Source organism: Pyrgilauda ruficollis, unplaced genomic scaffold, assembly GCF_017590135.1.
Source record: "Pyrgilauda ruficollis isolate IOZ18807 unplaced genomic scaffold, ASM1759013v1 scaffold658, whole genome shotgun sequence".
Classification (NCBI taxonomy): Eukaryota; Metazoa; Chordata; class Aves; order Passeriformes; family Passeridae; genus Pyrgilauda; species Pyrgilauda ruficollis.
Genome location: NW_024528355.1, coordinates 7,471 through 21,993, shown reverse-complemented (window position 1 = coordinate 21,993; position 14,523 = coordinate 7,471). Strand labels below are relative to the sequence as shown.

At 64.0% G+C, this 14,523-nt stretch overlaps 1 protein-coding gene across 1 annotated transcript in view; it reads right to left on the bottom strand.

The window, feature by feature from the left end:
- Positions 1 to 393: 393 nt before the first annotated feature.
- LOC121362659 (ryanodine receptor 1-like) overlaps positions 394 to 14,523 on the bottom strand; it is a gene marked incomplete at its 3' end in the record, with an annotated part of 20,741 nt that continues 6,611 nt past the window's right edge. The window contains exons 13-22 of the mRNA XM_041484324.1: positions 13,275 to 13,505; positions 10,470 to 10,603; positions 9,511 to 9,752; positions 8,622 to 8,814; positions 7,536 to 7,828; positions 7,019 to 7,142; positions 6,444 to 6,527; positions 5,319 to 5,478; positions 4,567 to 4,714; positions 394 to 605 (exon numbers count right to left, since the gene is read on the bottom strand). Of these exons, the coding sequence (XP_041340258.1) occupies positions 394 to 605; positions 4,567 to 4,714; positions 5,319 to 5,478; positions 6,444 to 6,527; positions 7,019 to 7,142; positions 7,536 to 7,828; positions 8,622 to 8,814; positions 9,511 to 9,752; positions 10,470 to 10,603; positions 13,275 to 13,505 (1,821 nt within the window). The remainder of the gene's footprint in view (positions 606 to 4,566; positions 4,715 to 5,318; positions 5,479 to 6,443; positions 6,528 to 7,018; positions 7,143 to 7,535; positions 7,829 to 8,621; positions 8,815 to 9,510; positions 9,753 to 10,469; positions 10,604 to 13,274; positions 13,506 to 14,523) is intronic.

Genomic DNA, 14,523 nt, shown 5'->3' with positions numbered 1-14,523 from the left:
CCCTGTTTTGGGGACACTACACATCACTTTGGGGACACTCAGGGACAGGCAACCCCCCAGGGATGGGTGGGACACGGTTTTGGGGACACTTCACCCCATTTTGGGGACACTTCACCCCATTTTGGGGACACTCACATACAGGGAACCCCCCAGGGATGGGTGTGACGCGGTTTTGGGGACACTTCACCTCGTTTTGGGGACACTCAGGGATGAGGAACTGCCCGAGGGATGGGTGTCACACCCCAGGGACGGCTGTCACACCATCTGGGGACACTTGGGGACCTTCAGAGACTCCCTTGATCCCTGCATGTCCCCAGTGTCCCCACGTGTCCCTCCATGTCCCTGTGTGTCCCCACGTGTCCCCCGTGTCCCCTCGGCTGTCCCCAGGCTCACCCGGTGCCCGTTGAAGACGAAGGCCATGTCGTCGGCGCCCAGCTCGGTGTCGGGGCGCAGCCGGGGCCGGGCCCAGCCCACGCGCATCTCGCCGGCCGTCACCGCCTGGAACTCGAAGTACCAGCGGCCGCTGCGCACGGCAGAGCCCCGCTCGGCGCGGAACAGCCGCGGCCGGGGGGCGCGGGGACCCCCCGGGGGCACTCCCTGCGAGGCTGGGGGGGGACAGAGGGTCAGCACCCCGAAAACGGCACCCTGACATCCCAAAAAACGGCACCCAGAGACCCCCAAAAACGGCACCCAGAGAGCCCCGCTCCGCCCGGAACAGCCGCGGGCGGGGGGCGCGGGGACCCCCCGAGGGCACTCCCTGTGAGGCTGGAGGGGAACGGGGGGTCAGCACCCCGAAAACGGCACCCTGACATCCCAAAAACAGCACCCAACGGAACCCCAAAACCGGGACATGGAACCCCAAAAACGGGACACAGAACCCCAATACAGCACCCACGGAGCCCAAAAATGGGACACGGAACCCCAAAACCGGGACATGGAACCCCAAAAACGGGACACAGAACCCCAATACAGCACCCACGGAGCCCAAAAATGGGACACGGAACCCCAAAACCGGGACATGGAACCCCAAAAACGGGACACAGAACCCCAATACAGCACCCACGGAGCCCAAAAATGGGACACGGAACCCCAAAACCGGGACATGGAACCCCAAAAACGGGACACAGAACCCCAATACAGCACCCACGGAGCCCAAAAATGGGACACGGAACCCCAAAACCGGGACATGGAACCCCAAAAACGGGACACAGAACCCCAATACAGCACCCACGGAGCCCAAAAATGGGACACGGAACCCCAAAACCGGGACATGGAACCCCAAAAACGGGACACAGAACCCCAATACAGCACCCACGGAGCCCAAAAATGGGACACGGAACCCCAAAACCGGGACATGGAACCCCAAAAACGGGACACAGAACCCCAATACAGCACCCACGGAGCCCAAAAATGGGACACGGAACCCCAAAACCGGGACATGGAACCCCAAAAACGGGACACAGAACCCCAATACAGCACCCACGGAGCCCAAAAATGGGACACGGAACCCCAAAACCGGGACATGGAACCCCAAAAACGGGACACGGAACCCCAAAAACGATGCCCAAGCAGCACCAACAGCCGTGGCCAGGGGGTGCCAGGACCCCTGGGAACCACACCCTGTGAGGCTGGGGGTGAATGGGGGGTCAGCACCCCAAAAACAGGACACAGAACCCCAAAAATGGGACATGGAACCCCAAAAACGGGACACGGAACCCCAAAAATGGGACACTGAACCCCAAAAACGGGACACGGAACCCCAAAAATGGGACACTGAACCCCAAAAACGGGACACGGAACCCCAAAAATGAGTCACTGAACCCCAAAAATGGGACATAGAACCCCAAAAATGGGACACGGAACCCCAAAACGGGACACGGAACCCCAAAAACGGGACACGGAACCCCAAAAATGAGTCACTGAACCCCAAAAATGGGACATAGAACCCCAAAAATGGGACACGGAACCCCAAAACGGGACACGGAACCCCAAAAACGGGACACGGAACCCCAAAAATGGGTCACTGAACCCCAAAAATGGGACATAGAACCCCAAAAATGGGACACGGAACCCCAAAACGGGACACGGAACCCCAAAAACGGGACACGGAACCCCAAAAATGAGTCACTGAACCCCAAAAATGGGACATGGAACCCCAAAAACGGCACCCAGAGACCCCCAGAAACGGCACCCAGAGAGCCCCGCTCGGCGCGGAACAGCCGCGGCCGGGGGGCGCGGGGACCCCCCGGGGGCACTCCCTGCGAGGCTGGGGGGGACGGGGGGTCAGCACCCCGAAAACAGCACCCTGACATCCCAAAAACGGCACCCTGACATCCCAAAAACGGCACCCAGAGAGCCCCAAACACAGCACCCAGAGAGCCCAAAAACGGGACATGAAACTTCAAAAACGGTACATGGAACCCCAAAAACGGGACACAGAACCCCAATACAGCACCCACGGAGCCCAAAAATGGGACACGGAACCCCAAAACCGGGACATGGAACCCCAAAAACGGGACACAGAACCCCAATACAGCACCCACGGAGCCCAAAAATGGGACACGGAACCCCAAAACCGGGACATGGAACCCCAAAAACGGGACACAGAACCCCAATACAGCACCCACGGAGCCCAAAAATGGGACACGGAACCCCAAAACCGGGACATGGAACCCCAAAAACGGGACACAGAACCCCAATACAGCACCCACGGAGCCCAAAAATGGGACACGGAACCCCAAAACCGGGACATGGAACCCCAAAAACGGGACACAGAACCCCAATACAGCACCCACGGAGCCCAAAAATGGGACACGGAACCCCAAAACCGGGACATGGAACCCCAAAAACGGGACACAGAACCCCAATACAGCACCCACGGAGCCCAAAAATGGGACACGGAACCCCAAAACCGGGACATGGAACCCCAAAAACGGGACACAGAACCCCAATACAGCACCCACGGAGCCCAAAAATGGGACACGGAACCCCAAAACCGGGACATGGAACCCCAAAAACGGGACACAGAACCCCAATACAGCACCCACGGAGCCCAAAAATGGGACACGGAACCCCAAAACCGGGACATGGAACCCCAAAAACGGGACACAGAACCCCAATACAGCACCCACGGAGCCCAAAAATGGGACACGGAACCCCAAAACCGGGACATGGAACCCCAAAAACGGGACACAGAACCCCAATACAGCACCCACGGAGCCCAAAAATGGGACACGGAACCCCAAAACCGGGACATGGAACCCCAAAAACGGGACACAGAACCCCAATACAGCACCCACGGAGCCCAAAAATGGGACACGGAACCCCAAAACCGGGACATGGAACCCCAAAAACGGGACACAGAACCCCAATACAGCACCCACGGAGCCCAAAAATGGGACACGGAACCCCAAAACCGGGACATGGAACCCCAAAAACGGGACACAGAACCCCAATACAGCACCCACGGAGCCCAAAAATGGGACACGGAACCCCAAAACCGGGACATGGAACCCCAAAAACGGGACACAGAACCCCAATACAGCACCCACGGAGCCCAAAAATGGGACACGGAACCCCAAAACCGGGACATGGAACCCCAAAAACGGGACACAGAACCCCAATACAGCACCCACGGAGCCCAAAAATGGGACACGGAACCCCAAAACCGGGACATGGAACCCCAAAAACGGGACACAGAACCCCAATACAGCACCCACGGAGCCCAAAAATGGGACACGGAACCCCAAAACCGGGACATGGAACCCCAAAAACGGGACACAGAACCCCAATACAGCACCCACGGAGCCCAAAAATGGGACACGGAACCCCAAAACCGGGACATGGAACCCCAAAAACGGGACACAGAACCCCAATACAGCACCCACGGAGCCCAAAAATGGGACACGGAACCCCAAAACCGGGACATGGAACCCCAAAAACGGGACACGGAACCCCAAAAATGGGACACTGAACCCCAAAAACGGGACACGGAACCCCAAAAATGGGACACTGAACCCCAAAAACGGGACACGGAACCCCAAAAATGAGTCACTGAACCCCAAAAATGGGACATAGAACCCCAAAAATGGGACACGGAACCCCAAAACGGGACACGGAACCCCAAAAACGGGACACGGAACCCCAAAAATGAGTCACTGAACCCCAAAAATGGGACATGGAACCCCAAAAATGGGACATGGAACCCCAAAAACGATGCTCAAGCAGCACCAACAGCCGCGGCCGGGGGGTGCCGGGACCCCTCAAGGGGACACCGTGTGAGGCTGGGGGAGACAGAGGGCTCAGGACCCCAAAACGGGACACAGAGACCGCAAAAACGGCACCCAAATGGTACCACCAGCTCCCAAATGTCCCCAAATGTCCCCAAATGTCCCCAGAGTGCCCCTGGCCCCCCTCCCTTAGCCCCCCACTCACGTGTCCTGCTTGGGGACAGGTCTGGGCTGTCCCGAAAGTCCTTTCAAAACCTCCCAAATGTCCCCAAAGTCCCTTGGAAGCCTCCCAAATGTCCCCAGATGTCCCCAGAGTGGCCCTGAGCCCCCCACTCACGCGTCTCCTGGTCGGGGGGCTCGATGTTGTAGCCGTAGCCCAGCAGGGTCCGCACGGCCTGGCACAGGCTCTCGCGGTTGGTGGCCTTTGTCCCCTCGTCCAGCAGGTTGTAGGGGACCAGCCGCGGGTTCCGCTTGTTCTTGATGTCCTGGGGACATGGGGACAGCGGGCTCAGGGCGTGGGGACATGGGGACAGCGGGCTCGGGGCGTGGGGACACGGGGACACAGCCATGGGGACACGGGGACAGCGGGCTTGGGGCGTGGGGACACAGGGACACAGACATGTGGACATGGGGACAGTGGGTTCAGGGATGTGGGGACACAGGGACACAGTCACGGGGACATGGGGACAGTGGGTTCAGGGCATGGGGACAGAGGGACAGTGGGCTCAGGGTGTGGGGACACGGGGACACAGCCATGGGGACACAGCCATGGGGACACTGGGACACCTGGCTCGGGGCCGTGGGGACATGGGGACACCTGGCTCGGGGCCGTGGGGACATGGGGACACCAAGCTCAGGGCATGGGGACACCCCCAGAGGTGTGGGGACATGGGGACACCTGGCTCGGGGACATGGGGACAGCCCCCCAGGCATAGGGACAGAGGGACACTGGGCTCAGGGACACGGCCGTGGGGACGCAGGGCCGTGACACCACAGGGACACAGAGGGGTTTTTGGGGATGTCAGGGGTGGGCGGGGGTCCCTCAGTGAGGTCCCCAGAGGGTCCCCAGAGGGTCCCCAGGGTCCCCACCTGGGTGGTGCTGTAGGTCCAGCCCTGCTGGACCCTGTCCCGGGCCCAGACGTTGTGGCCGTTCTCGGCCAGGCGATCGACCAGCGTCAGCTGCGCCGGCGTCAGCCGCACGTGCGACAGGTCCAGCGGCGCCGGCTTGTACCCGTTGGACATGGTGTACCTGGGGAGGGGGCACACACACCTGTGGGACCCCCACGGGGCACCCACAGGGCACCCCGGGACCCCCAACCCACAGAGAACCCATCAAACCTCCTCAATGGTCTCCAAACTGGGACATCCCAACCCAATGGGGAGATCCCAACCCAACGGGGAGATCCCAACCCAACCTTGACCTGTTGGACATGGTGTACCTGGGGAGGGGGGACACACCTGTGGGACCACCCCGGGACCCCCAGAACTCCCCCCACCCATGGGGACACCAAACTTCCTCAGTGGTCTCCAAACTGGGACATCCCAACCCAACTGGGACATCCCAACCCAACCTTGACCCGTTGGACATGGTGTACCTGGGGAGGGGGCACACACCTGTGGGACCCCCACGGGGCACCCACGGGGCACCCCAGGACCCCCAGAACTACCCCCACCCATGGGGACACCAAAGCTCCTCAGTGGTCTCTGAACTGGGACATCCCAACCCAACTGGAAGATCCCAACCCAATGGGGACATCCCAACCCAACCTTGACCTGTTGGGTCAAGGTCCCTGGTGTATGGGTCATGGTGTACCTGGGGAGGAGGCGCACCTGTGGGACCCCCACAGGGCACCCCGGGACCCCCAGAACTACCCCCAAATGTGGGGAGCTCAAAGCTCCTCAATGGTCTCCAAACTGGGACATCCCAACCCAACTGGGAGATCCCAACCCAACCTTGACCTGTTGGACATGGTGGGAATGGGGGGGGGACACACCTGAGTGACCCCCCAACCCATGGGGACCCCCCCAGAAGCTCCTCCAGGACCCCAAAACTGCGACTTCCCAGACTGGAATGACCCCAAACTGGGATGACCCCAAACTGGGACACCCCCAAACTGGGACTTCCTTTGAAGGACCCCAAACTGGGACCTCAAACTGGGATCCCCTAGAGAGAGTCCCCTCCAAACTGGGACCCCCCAGCCCCCCCAAACCCACGTTTTGGGCAGTTTGATCTTCTTCAGGTTCTCCTCAGCCTTCTCGTCCGCCATCCCCACGTGGCAGCCCAGGGCCAGCAGCGTCCTGGGGACACCCCAAAAATCAGCACCCCCAAATCTCTGACCCCTCCTCAAAGCCCCCCTACCCACAAATCCAGCACCCCCGACTCCAAAAACCAGCACCCCCAAATCTTTTACTCCTCCTCAAAGCCCCCCTCCCCACAAATCCAGCACCCCCGACTCCAGGGGGCTCAGGATGAGGGGGGACCCCAAAACCGAGCCTGTTTTGGGGACACGCCCCAAAGTGGGGGAACCCCAAAGTCCCCCCAGTCTGAGGTGAGGGGTGACCCCAAAACCCCCCAAGTCCCCCCAGTCTGAGGTGAGGGGTGACCCCAAAATTCCCCCAAATTCCCCCCCAATCTGAGGTGAGGGGTGACCCCAAAACCACCCCCAGGCTCAGAGGGGACCCCAAACCCACTCCGTTTTGGGGTGATTCCTCCCCAAACCCACTTCCCCTTTTCCCAGAGGGTCCCCCAAAGAGGGGGGGACCCCCAAAGTGCCGGGTGCCCCCCTTACTTGAGGGTCTCCCCCGACATCTGGAGGTTGTAGCCGCGCTCGGGCTCGGGGAGGCTGTGGAAGCTCAGCAAACAGGGGTGCAGCCGCTGCACGTCGTCGCGGACCTGGGGCACCCCAAAAACACCTCCTGGCCACTGGGACCCCCCCCCAGCCCAGCCAGGACCCCCCAAAAACGAACCCCAAAGGATCCACCACAAGCACCCCACGGGATCACCTCAAAAAGGACCCAAACCTTGGGGAACCCCAAAAAAAAGGGAGACCAAAAAGGGACAACTCCAATTTAGGGAACCCCAAAAAGGGACCTCAATCTGGGGACCCCTGCAAAGGACCCCAAATAGGGGATCTGGGGGTTCCCCAGGGGATTTGGGGGTTTCTGGGGGATTTTGGGGTTTCCCAGTGGGATTTTTGGGGTTCCCCAAGGGATTTTGGGGTTTCCCGGTGGGATTTTTGGGGTTCCTGGGGAGGATTTTGGGGTTTCCTGAAGGATTTTGGGGTTCCTCCGCCCCCGCATTCCCACCTCCATCCCCCCAAAACCCTATCCCAATCCCCCCCAATGCCCCCAAATCCCCCCTCCCTTTCCCCCCGCGCACCTGGCAGGTGTCCACGGGGCAGGGGGTGAAGGCGGTGTGGGGCAGGGCCCGGCTGGGCCCCAGGAGGCTGCGGGCTCCGGGCGGCGCCGAGCCCCGGTAGGCGGTGAGCGGCTCCAGCCGCAGCCGCTCCCGGGGCAGCAGCGCCTCGGCGCAGGGCGCGTAGCCGGGCGGGGGCACGAAACGGAACTCGCCGTGCCGGCCCCCCAGCAGGAAGCGCAGGCTGGGGGGAAAGGGGGGGACCGAGTGAGACCCGGACCCACAGAGACCCCAGAGCGAGACCCGGACCCACAGAGACCCCACAGACCCCACAGAAAACCCACAGAACCCCCAGAACCCCCCAGCAGGAAGCGCAGCCTGGGGGGAAAGGGGGAGCCCGAGTGAGACCCGGACCCAGAGAGACCCCAGAGCGAGACCCGGACCCACAGAGACCCCAGAGCGAGACCCGGACCCATAGAGACCCCATAGAAACCCCATAGAAACCCGAGTGAGCCCCAGACCCATGGAAAACCCAAAGACCCCACAGGGACCCACATCCCAACCTCCCCAAAACCTACTCAGCCCCCTTCTTTAAGGATCCCACCCCCCCACAGACCCCACAGAAAACCCACAGACCCCACAGGAGAAACCACAGCCTGGGGGACCCCATAGAAACCCCACAGAACGCCCCCAGCAGGAAGCGCAGCCTGGGGGGAAAGGGGGAGCCCGAGTGAGACCCGGACCCACAGAGACCCCAGAGTGAGACCCGGACCCAGAGAGACCCCATAGAAACCCCATAGAAACCCGAGTGAGCCCCAGACCCACGGAAACCCCAAAGACCCCACAGGGACCCACATCCCAACCTCCCCGAAACCTACTCAGCCCCCTTCTTTAAGGATCCCACCCCCCACTTTAGGGGTCCCAACCTCCTCCCAGCCCCACTTTAAGGATCTCACTCCCCACTTTAGGGGTCCCAGCCTCCTCCCAGCCCCCTTTCAGGGGTCCCACCCCCCAATTCGGGGGTGTCCCCCCCTCACCGGACCCCCGCCGAGAAGCTGGCCACGGGGCTGAAGAGGGTGTCGAGGTTGAAGCCCTCGAGGACCCCCTGGACCGGGGCCCCGTTGAGGCGGAAGGAGGCGCTGGGGACCCCCAGGTCCAGGCAGCAGCTGACCACGTCCCCCTCGGCCAGAGCCCGGCGTTGGGGTGACCCCACGGCCTTGGGGACACCCCCTGGGGGGGCACAGGGGTCAGGGGGCACGGGGGGGACAGGGGGACAGCAGCTGACCACGTCCCCCTCGGCCAGAGCCCGGCGTTGGGGTGACCCCACGGCCTTGGGGACACCCCCTGGGGGGGCACAGGGGTCAGGGGTCACGGGGTGGTCCCAGGGTGGTCCCGGGGCAATCCCTGGGTGGTCCAAGGGTGGTGCCAGGGTGGGTCCCAGGGTGGTCCTGGAGGGAACTGGGTGGTCCCAGGGTGGTCCCAGAGGGTTCCCAGAGGGTTTCCAGGGGGGTCCCAGGAGGTCCCAGAGGGTTCCCAGGGTGGTCCCAGAGGGTTCCCAGGGTGGTCCCAGAGGGTTCCCAGGGTGGTCCCAGAGGGTTCCCAGGGTGGTCCCAGAGGGTTCCCAGGGTGGTCCCAGGGTGGTCCCAGAGGGTTCCCAGAGTGATCCCATGGTGGTCCCAGGGTGGTCCCGGGGTGGTCCCAGGGGGTTCCCAGGGTGGTCCCAGAGGGTTCCCAGGGTGGTCCCAGGGTGGTCCCAGGGTGGTCCCAGAGGGTTCCCGGGGTGATCCCAGAGGGTTCCCAGAGTGATCCCACAGTGGTCCCAGGGTGGTCCCGGGGTGGTCCCAGGGTGGTCCCAGAGGGTTCCCAGAGTGATCCCATGGTGGTCCCAGGGTGGTCCCGGGGTGGTCCCAGGTGCCCCCTCCTCACCTGTCCACAGGTGGAGGCCGTCGAAGGCGAAGGAGTTGAGGTCGTCGCCGGCGCCGTTGCCCCCCCAGCCTGCGCCGCCCCCCGGGGCGGGCCGGAAGCCCCCGGCCGCCCCCCAGCCCACGCGCAGGTGGGTGGGCACGGCGGTGACGAAGGGCTGGGCCCGCTCCACGGCCACCTCGAAGTACCAGCAGCGGAACTGCGTCGAGCCCGGCGCCGTCCCCACAAACAGGTTGGGGCGCACGCTGCCAGAAAAGGGGGACACCCCGTTGGGAACCCCGAGTCCCACCGTGAGGGACCCGAATCCCACCGTGAGAGACCCGAATCCCACCATGAGAGACCCGAATCCCACCCCATGAACCCCAAATCCCAACGTGAGAGCCCTAAATCCCACCGTGAGAGACCCGAATCCCACCTCAAGAACCCCAAATCCCACCGTGAGAACCCCAAATCCCACCCCCAAAAACCCCAAATCCCACTATGAGAGCCCCAAATCCCACCGTGAGAGACCCGAATCCCACCATGAGAGCCCCAAATCAGACCATGAGAACCCCGAATCCCACCATGAGAACCCCAAACTGTACCCGAAGAACACAAATCCCAACGTGAGAACCCCAAATCCCACCATGCGAACCCCAAATCCCAATGTGAGAACCCCAAATCCCACCATGAGAGCCCCAAATCCCAACGTGAGAACCCCAAATCCCACCATGAGAACCCCAAATCCCAACGTGAGAACCCCAAATCCCACCATGAGAACCCCAAATCCCACCCCAAAGGCACCCAGGGGCCTCCAGGAGCATCTCAAGAGCTTCCAGAAGCTCTCAAGCTCTCCTGGATACACCTCAAGAGCTTCCAGGTGCACCCCAACAACCTCCAGACTCTCTCAAACTCCCCAAACCCCCCATAACTCCCCTCCCCGGACCCCCGGGACCCCCGGGACCCCCGGGACCCCCGCCCACCTGGTGACGTAGTTGACCAGGCCGGTCTGCAGCAGCAGGTCGCGGCGCGGCAGCAGGTTCTCGGTGATCAGGTTCTGGTTGGAGCGCACGGCCACGGCGTTGCAGACGCACAGCGAGCACAGCACGTCCAGCACCTGCGGGGACGCGCCTCAGCGCACCTGGGCACGGCTGGGCACACCTGGGGACACCTGGGCAAGGCTGGGCATGGCTGGGGACACACCTGGGGACAGCTGGGGACAGCTGGGGACACCTGGGAACACCTGGGGACACCTGGGGACAGCTGGGGACACCTGGGGACAGCTGGGCACGGCTGGGCACACCTGGGGACACCTGGGCAAGGCTGGGCATGGCTGGGGACACACCTGGGGACAGCTGGGGACAGCTGGGGACACCTGGGAACACCTGGGGACACCTGGGGACAGCTGGGGACACCTGGGGACACCTGGGTACAGCTGGGCACGCCTGGGGACAGCTGGGAACACCTGGGCATGGCTGGGCACAGCTGGGCACAGCTGGGGACACGCCTGGGGACAGCTGGGCATGGCTGGGGGCACCTGGGCACGGCTGGGCACAGCAGGGGACACCTGGGGACAGCTGGGGACACCTGGGGACACCTGGGGACAGCTGGGCATGGCTGGGGACAGCTGGGGACACCTGGGGACAGCTGGGCACAGCTGGGAACACCTGGGCATGGCTGGGGACAGCTGGGCATGCCTGGGGACACACCTGGGCACACCTGGGCATGGCTGGGGACACAGCTGGGGACACACCTGGGCACACCTGGGCATGGCTGGGCACAGCTGGGGACACACCTGGGGACAGCTGGGCACGGCTGGGCACAGCTGGGCACACCTGGGGACACCTGGGGACAGCTGGGGACAGCTGGGGACATGCCTGGGCATGGCTGGGGACACCTGGGCACGGCTGGGGACACACCTGGGGACAGCTGGAGACACCTGGGGACAGCTGGGCATGGCTGGGGACAGCTGGGGACACCTGGGGACACCTGGGCACAGCTGGGAACACCTGGGCATGGCTGGGGACACAGCTGGGGACACGCCTGGGCACACCTGAGCCCACCTGGGGATAGCTGAGGGCACACCTGGGGGCACACCTGTGCACACCTGAGACCACCTGGGCACACCTGTGCACACCTGGGCCCACGTGGGCACACCTGAGCACACCTGGGGATAGTTGAGGGCACACCTGGGGGCACACCTGAGCACACCTGAGCCCACCTGTGCACACCTGAGCCCACCTGGGCCCACCTGAGGGCACACCTGGGGGCACACCTGTGCACACCTGAGACCACCTGGGCACACCTGTGCACACCTGGGCCCACGTGGGCACACCTGAGCACACCTGGGGATAGTTGAGGGCACACCTGGGGGCACACCTGAGCACACCTGAGCCCACCTGTGCACACCTGAGCCCACCTGGGCCCACCTGAGGGCACACCTGGGGGCACACCTGTGCACACCTGAGACCACCTGGGCACACCTGTGCACACCTGGGCCCACGTGGGCACACCTGAGCACACCTGGGGATAGTTGAGGGCACACCTGGGGGCACACCTGAGCACACCTGAGCCCACCTGTGCACACCTGAGCCCACCTGGGCCCACCTGAGGGCACACCTGGGGGCACACCTGTGCACACCTGAGACCACCTGGGCACACCTGTGCACACCTGGGCCCACGTGGGCACACCTGAGCACACCTGGGGATAGTTGAGGGCACACCTGGGGGCACACCTGAGCACACCTGAGCCCACCTGTGCACACCTGAGCCCACCTGGGCCCACCTGAGGGCACACCTGGGGGCACACCTGTGCACACCTGAGATGCCTGGGCACAGCTGGGGACACACCTGGGGACAGCTGGGCACGGCTGGGCACAGCTGGGGACAGCTGGGGACACCTGGGGACAGCTGGGCACAGCTGGGAACACCTGGGCATGGCTGGGGACAGCTGGGCATGCCTGGGGACACACCTGGGCACACCTGGGCATGGCTGGGGACACAGCTGGGGACACACCTGGGCACACCTGGGCATAGCTGGGCACAGCTGGGGACACACCTGGGGACAGCTGGGCACGGCTGGGCACAGCTGGGCACACCTGGGGACACCTGGGGACAGCTGGGGACAGCTGGGGACATGCCTGGGCATGGCTGGGGACACCTGGGCACGGCTGGGGACACACCTGGGGACAGCTGGGCACGGCTGGGCACAGCTGGGCACACCTGGGGACACCTGGGGACAGCTGGGCACAGCTGGGAACACCTGGGCATGGCTGGGGACAGCTGGGCATGCCTGGGGACACACCTGGGCACACCTGGGCATGGCTGGGGACACAGCTGGGGACACGCCTGGGCACACCTGAGCCCACCTGGGGATAGCTGAGGGCACACCTGGGGGCACACCTGAGCACACCTGGGCACACCTGGGCACACCTGGAGGCACACTTGTGCCCACCTGTGCCCACCTGTGCACACCTGAGCCCACCTGGGCCCACCTGAGGGCACACCTGGGGGCACACCTGTGCACACCTGAGACCACCTGGGCACACCTGTGCACACCTGGGCCCACGTGGGCACACCTGAGCACACCTGGGGATAGTTGAGGGCACACCTGGGGGCACACCTGAGCACACCTGAGCCCACCTGTGCACACCTGAGCCCACCTGGGCCCACCTGAGCCCACCTGGGGATAGTTGAGGGCACACCTGAGCCCACCTGGGCCCACCTGGGGGCACACCTGGGCCCACCTGAGCCCACCTGAGCCCACCCGGGCCGGCAGCCCCGCGCACCTTGTGGTTGCGGCCGTGCTTGTCGAGCAGGGAGATGATGGACTTGATGTGGTTCTCCTGGATGATGTTCAGCACCTCGGGGCTCTCGATCAGCACGCAGTACAGCACCTCCAGGATGCCTGCGGACCCCAGACCCACCGGGGGGTCACAGACACCGCGGGGACCCCAGACCCACCAGAGAGACCACAGACCCACCACAGGGACCCCACAGACACCGGGGGGGGTCACAGCCTCCGCAGGGACCCCAGACCCACCGGAGAGACCACAGACCCCCACAGGGACCCCAGACCCACCGGGGGTCACAGCCACCGCGGGGACCCCAGACCCACGGGAGAGACCACAGACCCACCACAGGGACCCCACAGACACCGGGGGGGGTCACAGCCTCCGCAGGGACCCCAGACCCACCGGAGAGACCACAGACCCCCACAGGGACCCCAGACCCACCGGGGGGTCACAGACACCGCGGGGACCCCAGACCCACCAGAGAGACCACAGACCCACCACAGGGACCCCAGAGACACCATGGGGACCCCAGACCCACCAGAGAGACCACAGACCCACGGCAGGGACCCCAGACCCACCAGAGAGACCACAGACCCACCACAGGGACCCCAGAGCCACCGCAGGGACCCCAGACCCACCGCAGGGGGGACCCCAGACCCACCACAGGGGGGTCACAGCCTCCGCGGGGACCCCAGACTCACGGGAGGGGGGTCAGACCCACCGCAGGGACCCCAGAGCCACCGGGGGGGGTCACAGCCACCGCGGGGACCCCAGACCCACCAGAGAGACCACAGACCCACCAGTGGGTCACAGCCACCGCAGGGACCCCAGACCCACCGCGGGGACCCCAGACCCACCAGAGAGACCCCAGACCCACCACAGGAACCCCAGACCCACCGCAGGGACCCCAAACCCACCACAGGGACCCCAGACCCACCACAGGGACCCCAGACCAACCACAAAGACCCCAGAGCCACAGCGGGGTCACACCCACAGCAGGGCCAGATCCACAGGAGAGACCCCAGACCCACAGGAGAGACCCCAGCCCTATAGCAGGGGTCAGATCCAAGGGAGAGATCCACGAGACCCTGAGGGAGAGGGACCCCAGAACCACAGAATCCCCCCAGCCCTATAGGAGGGTTCTCAACCCCCCAGAAGCCCCCCAGGAGGGTTCCCAGCCCCACAAACCCCCCCAGGAGGGTTCCCAGCCCCCCAGGAGGGTTACCAGCCCCCCAGAAGCCCC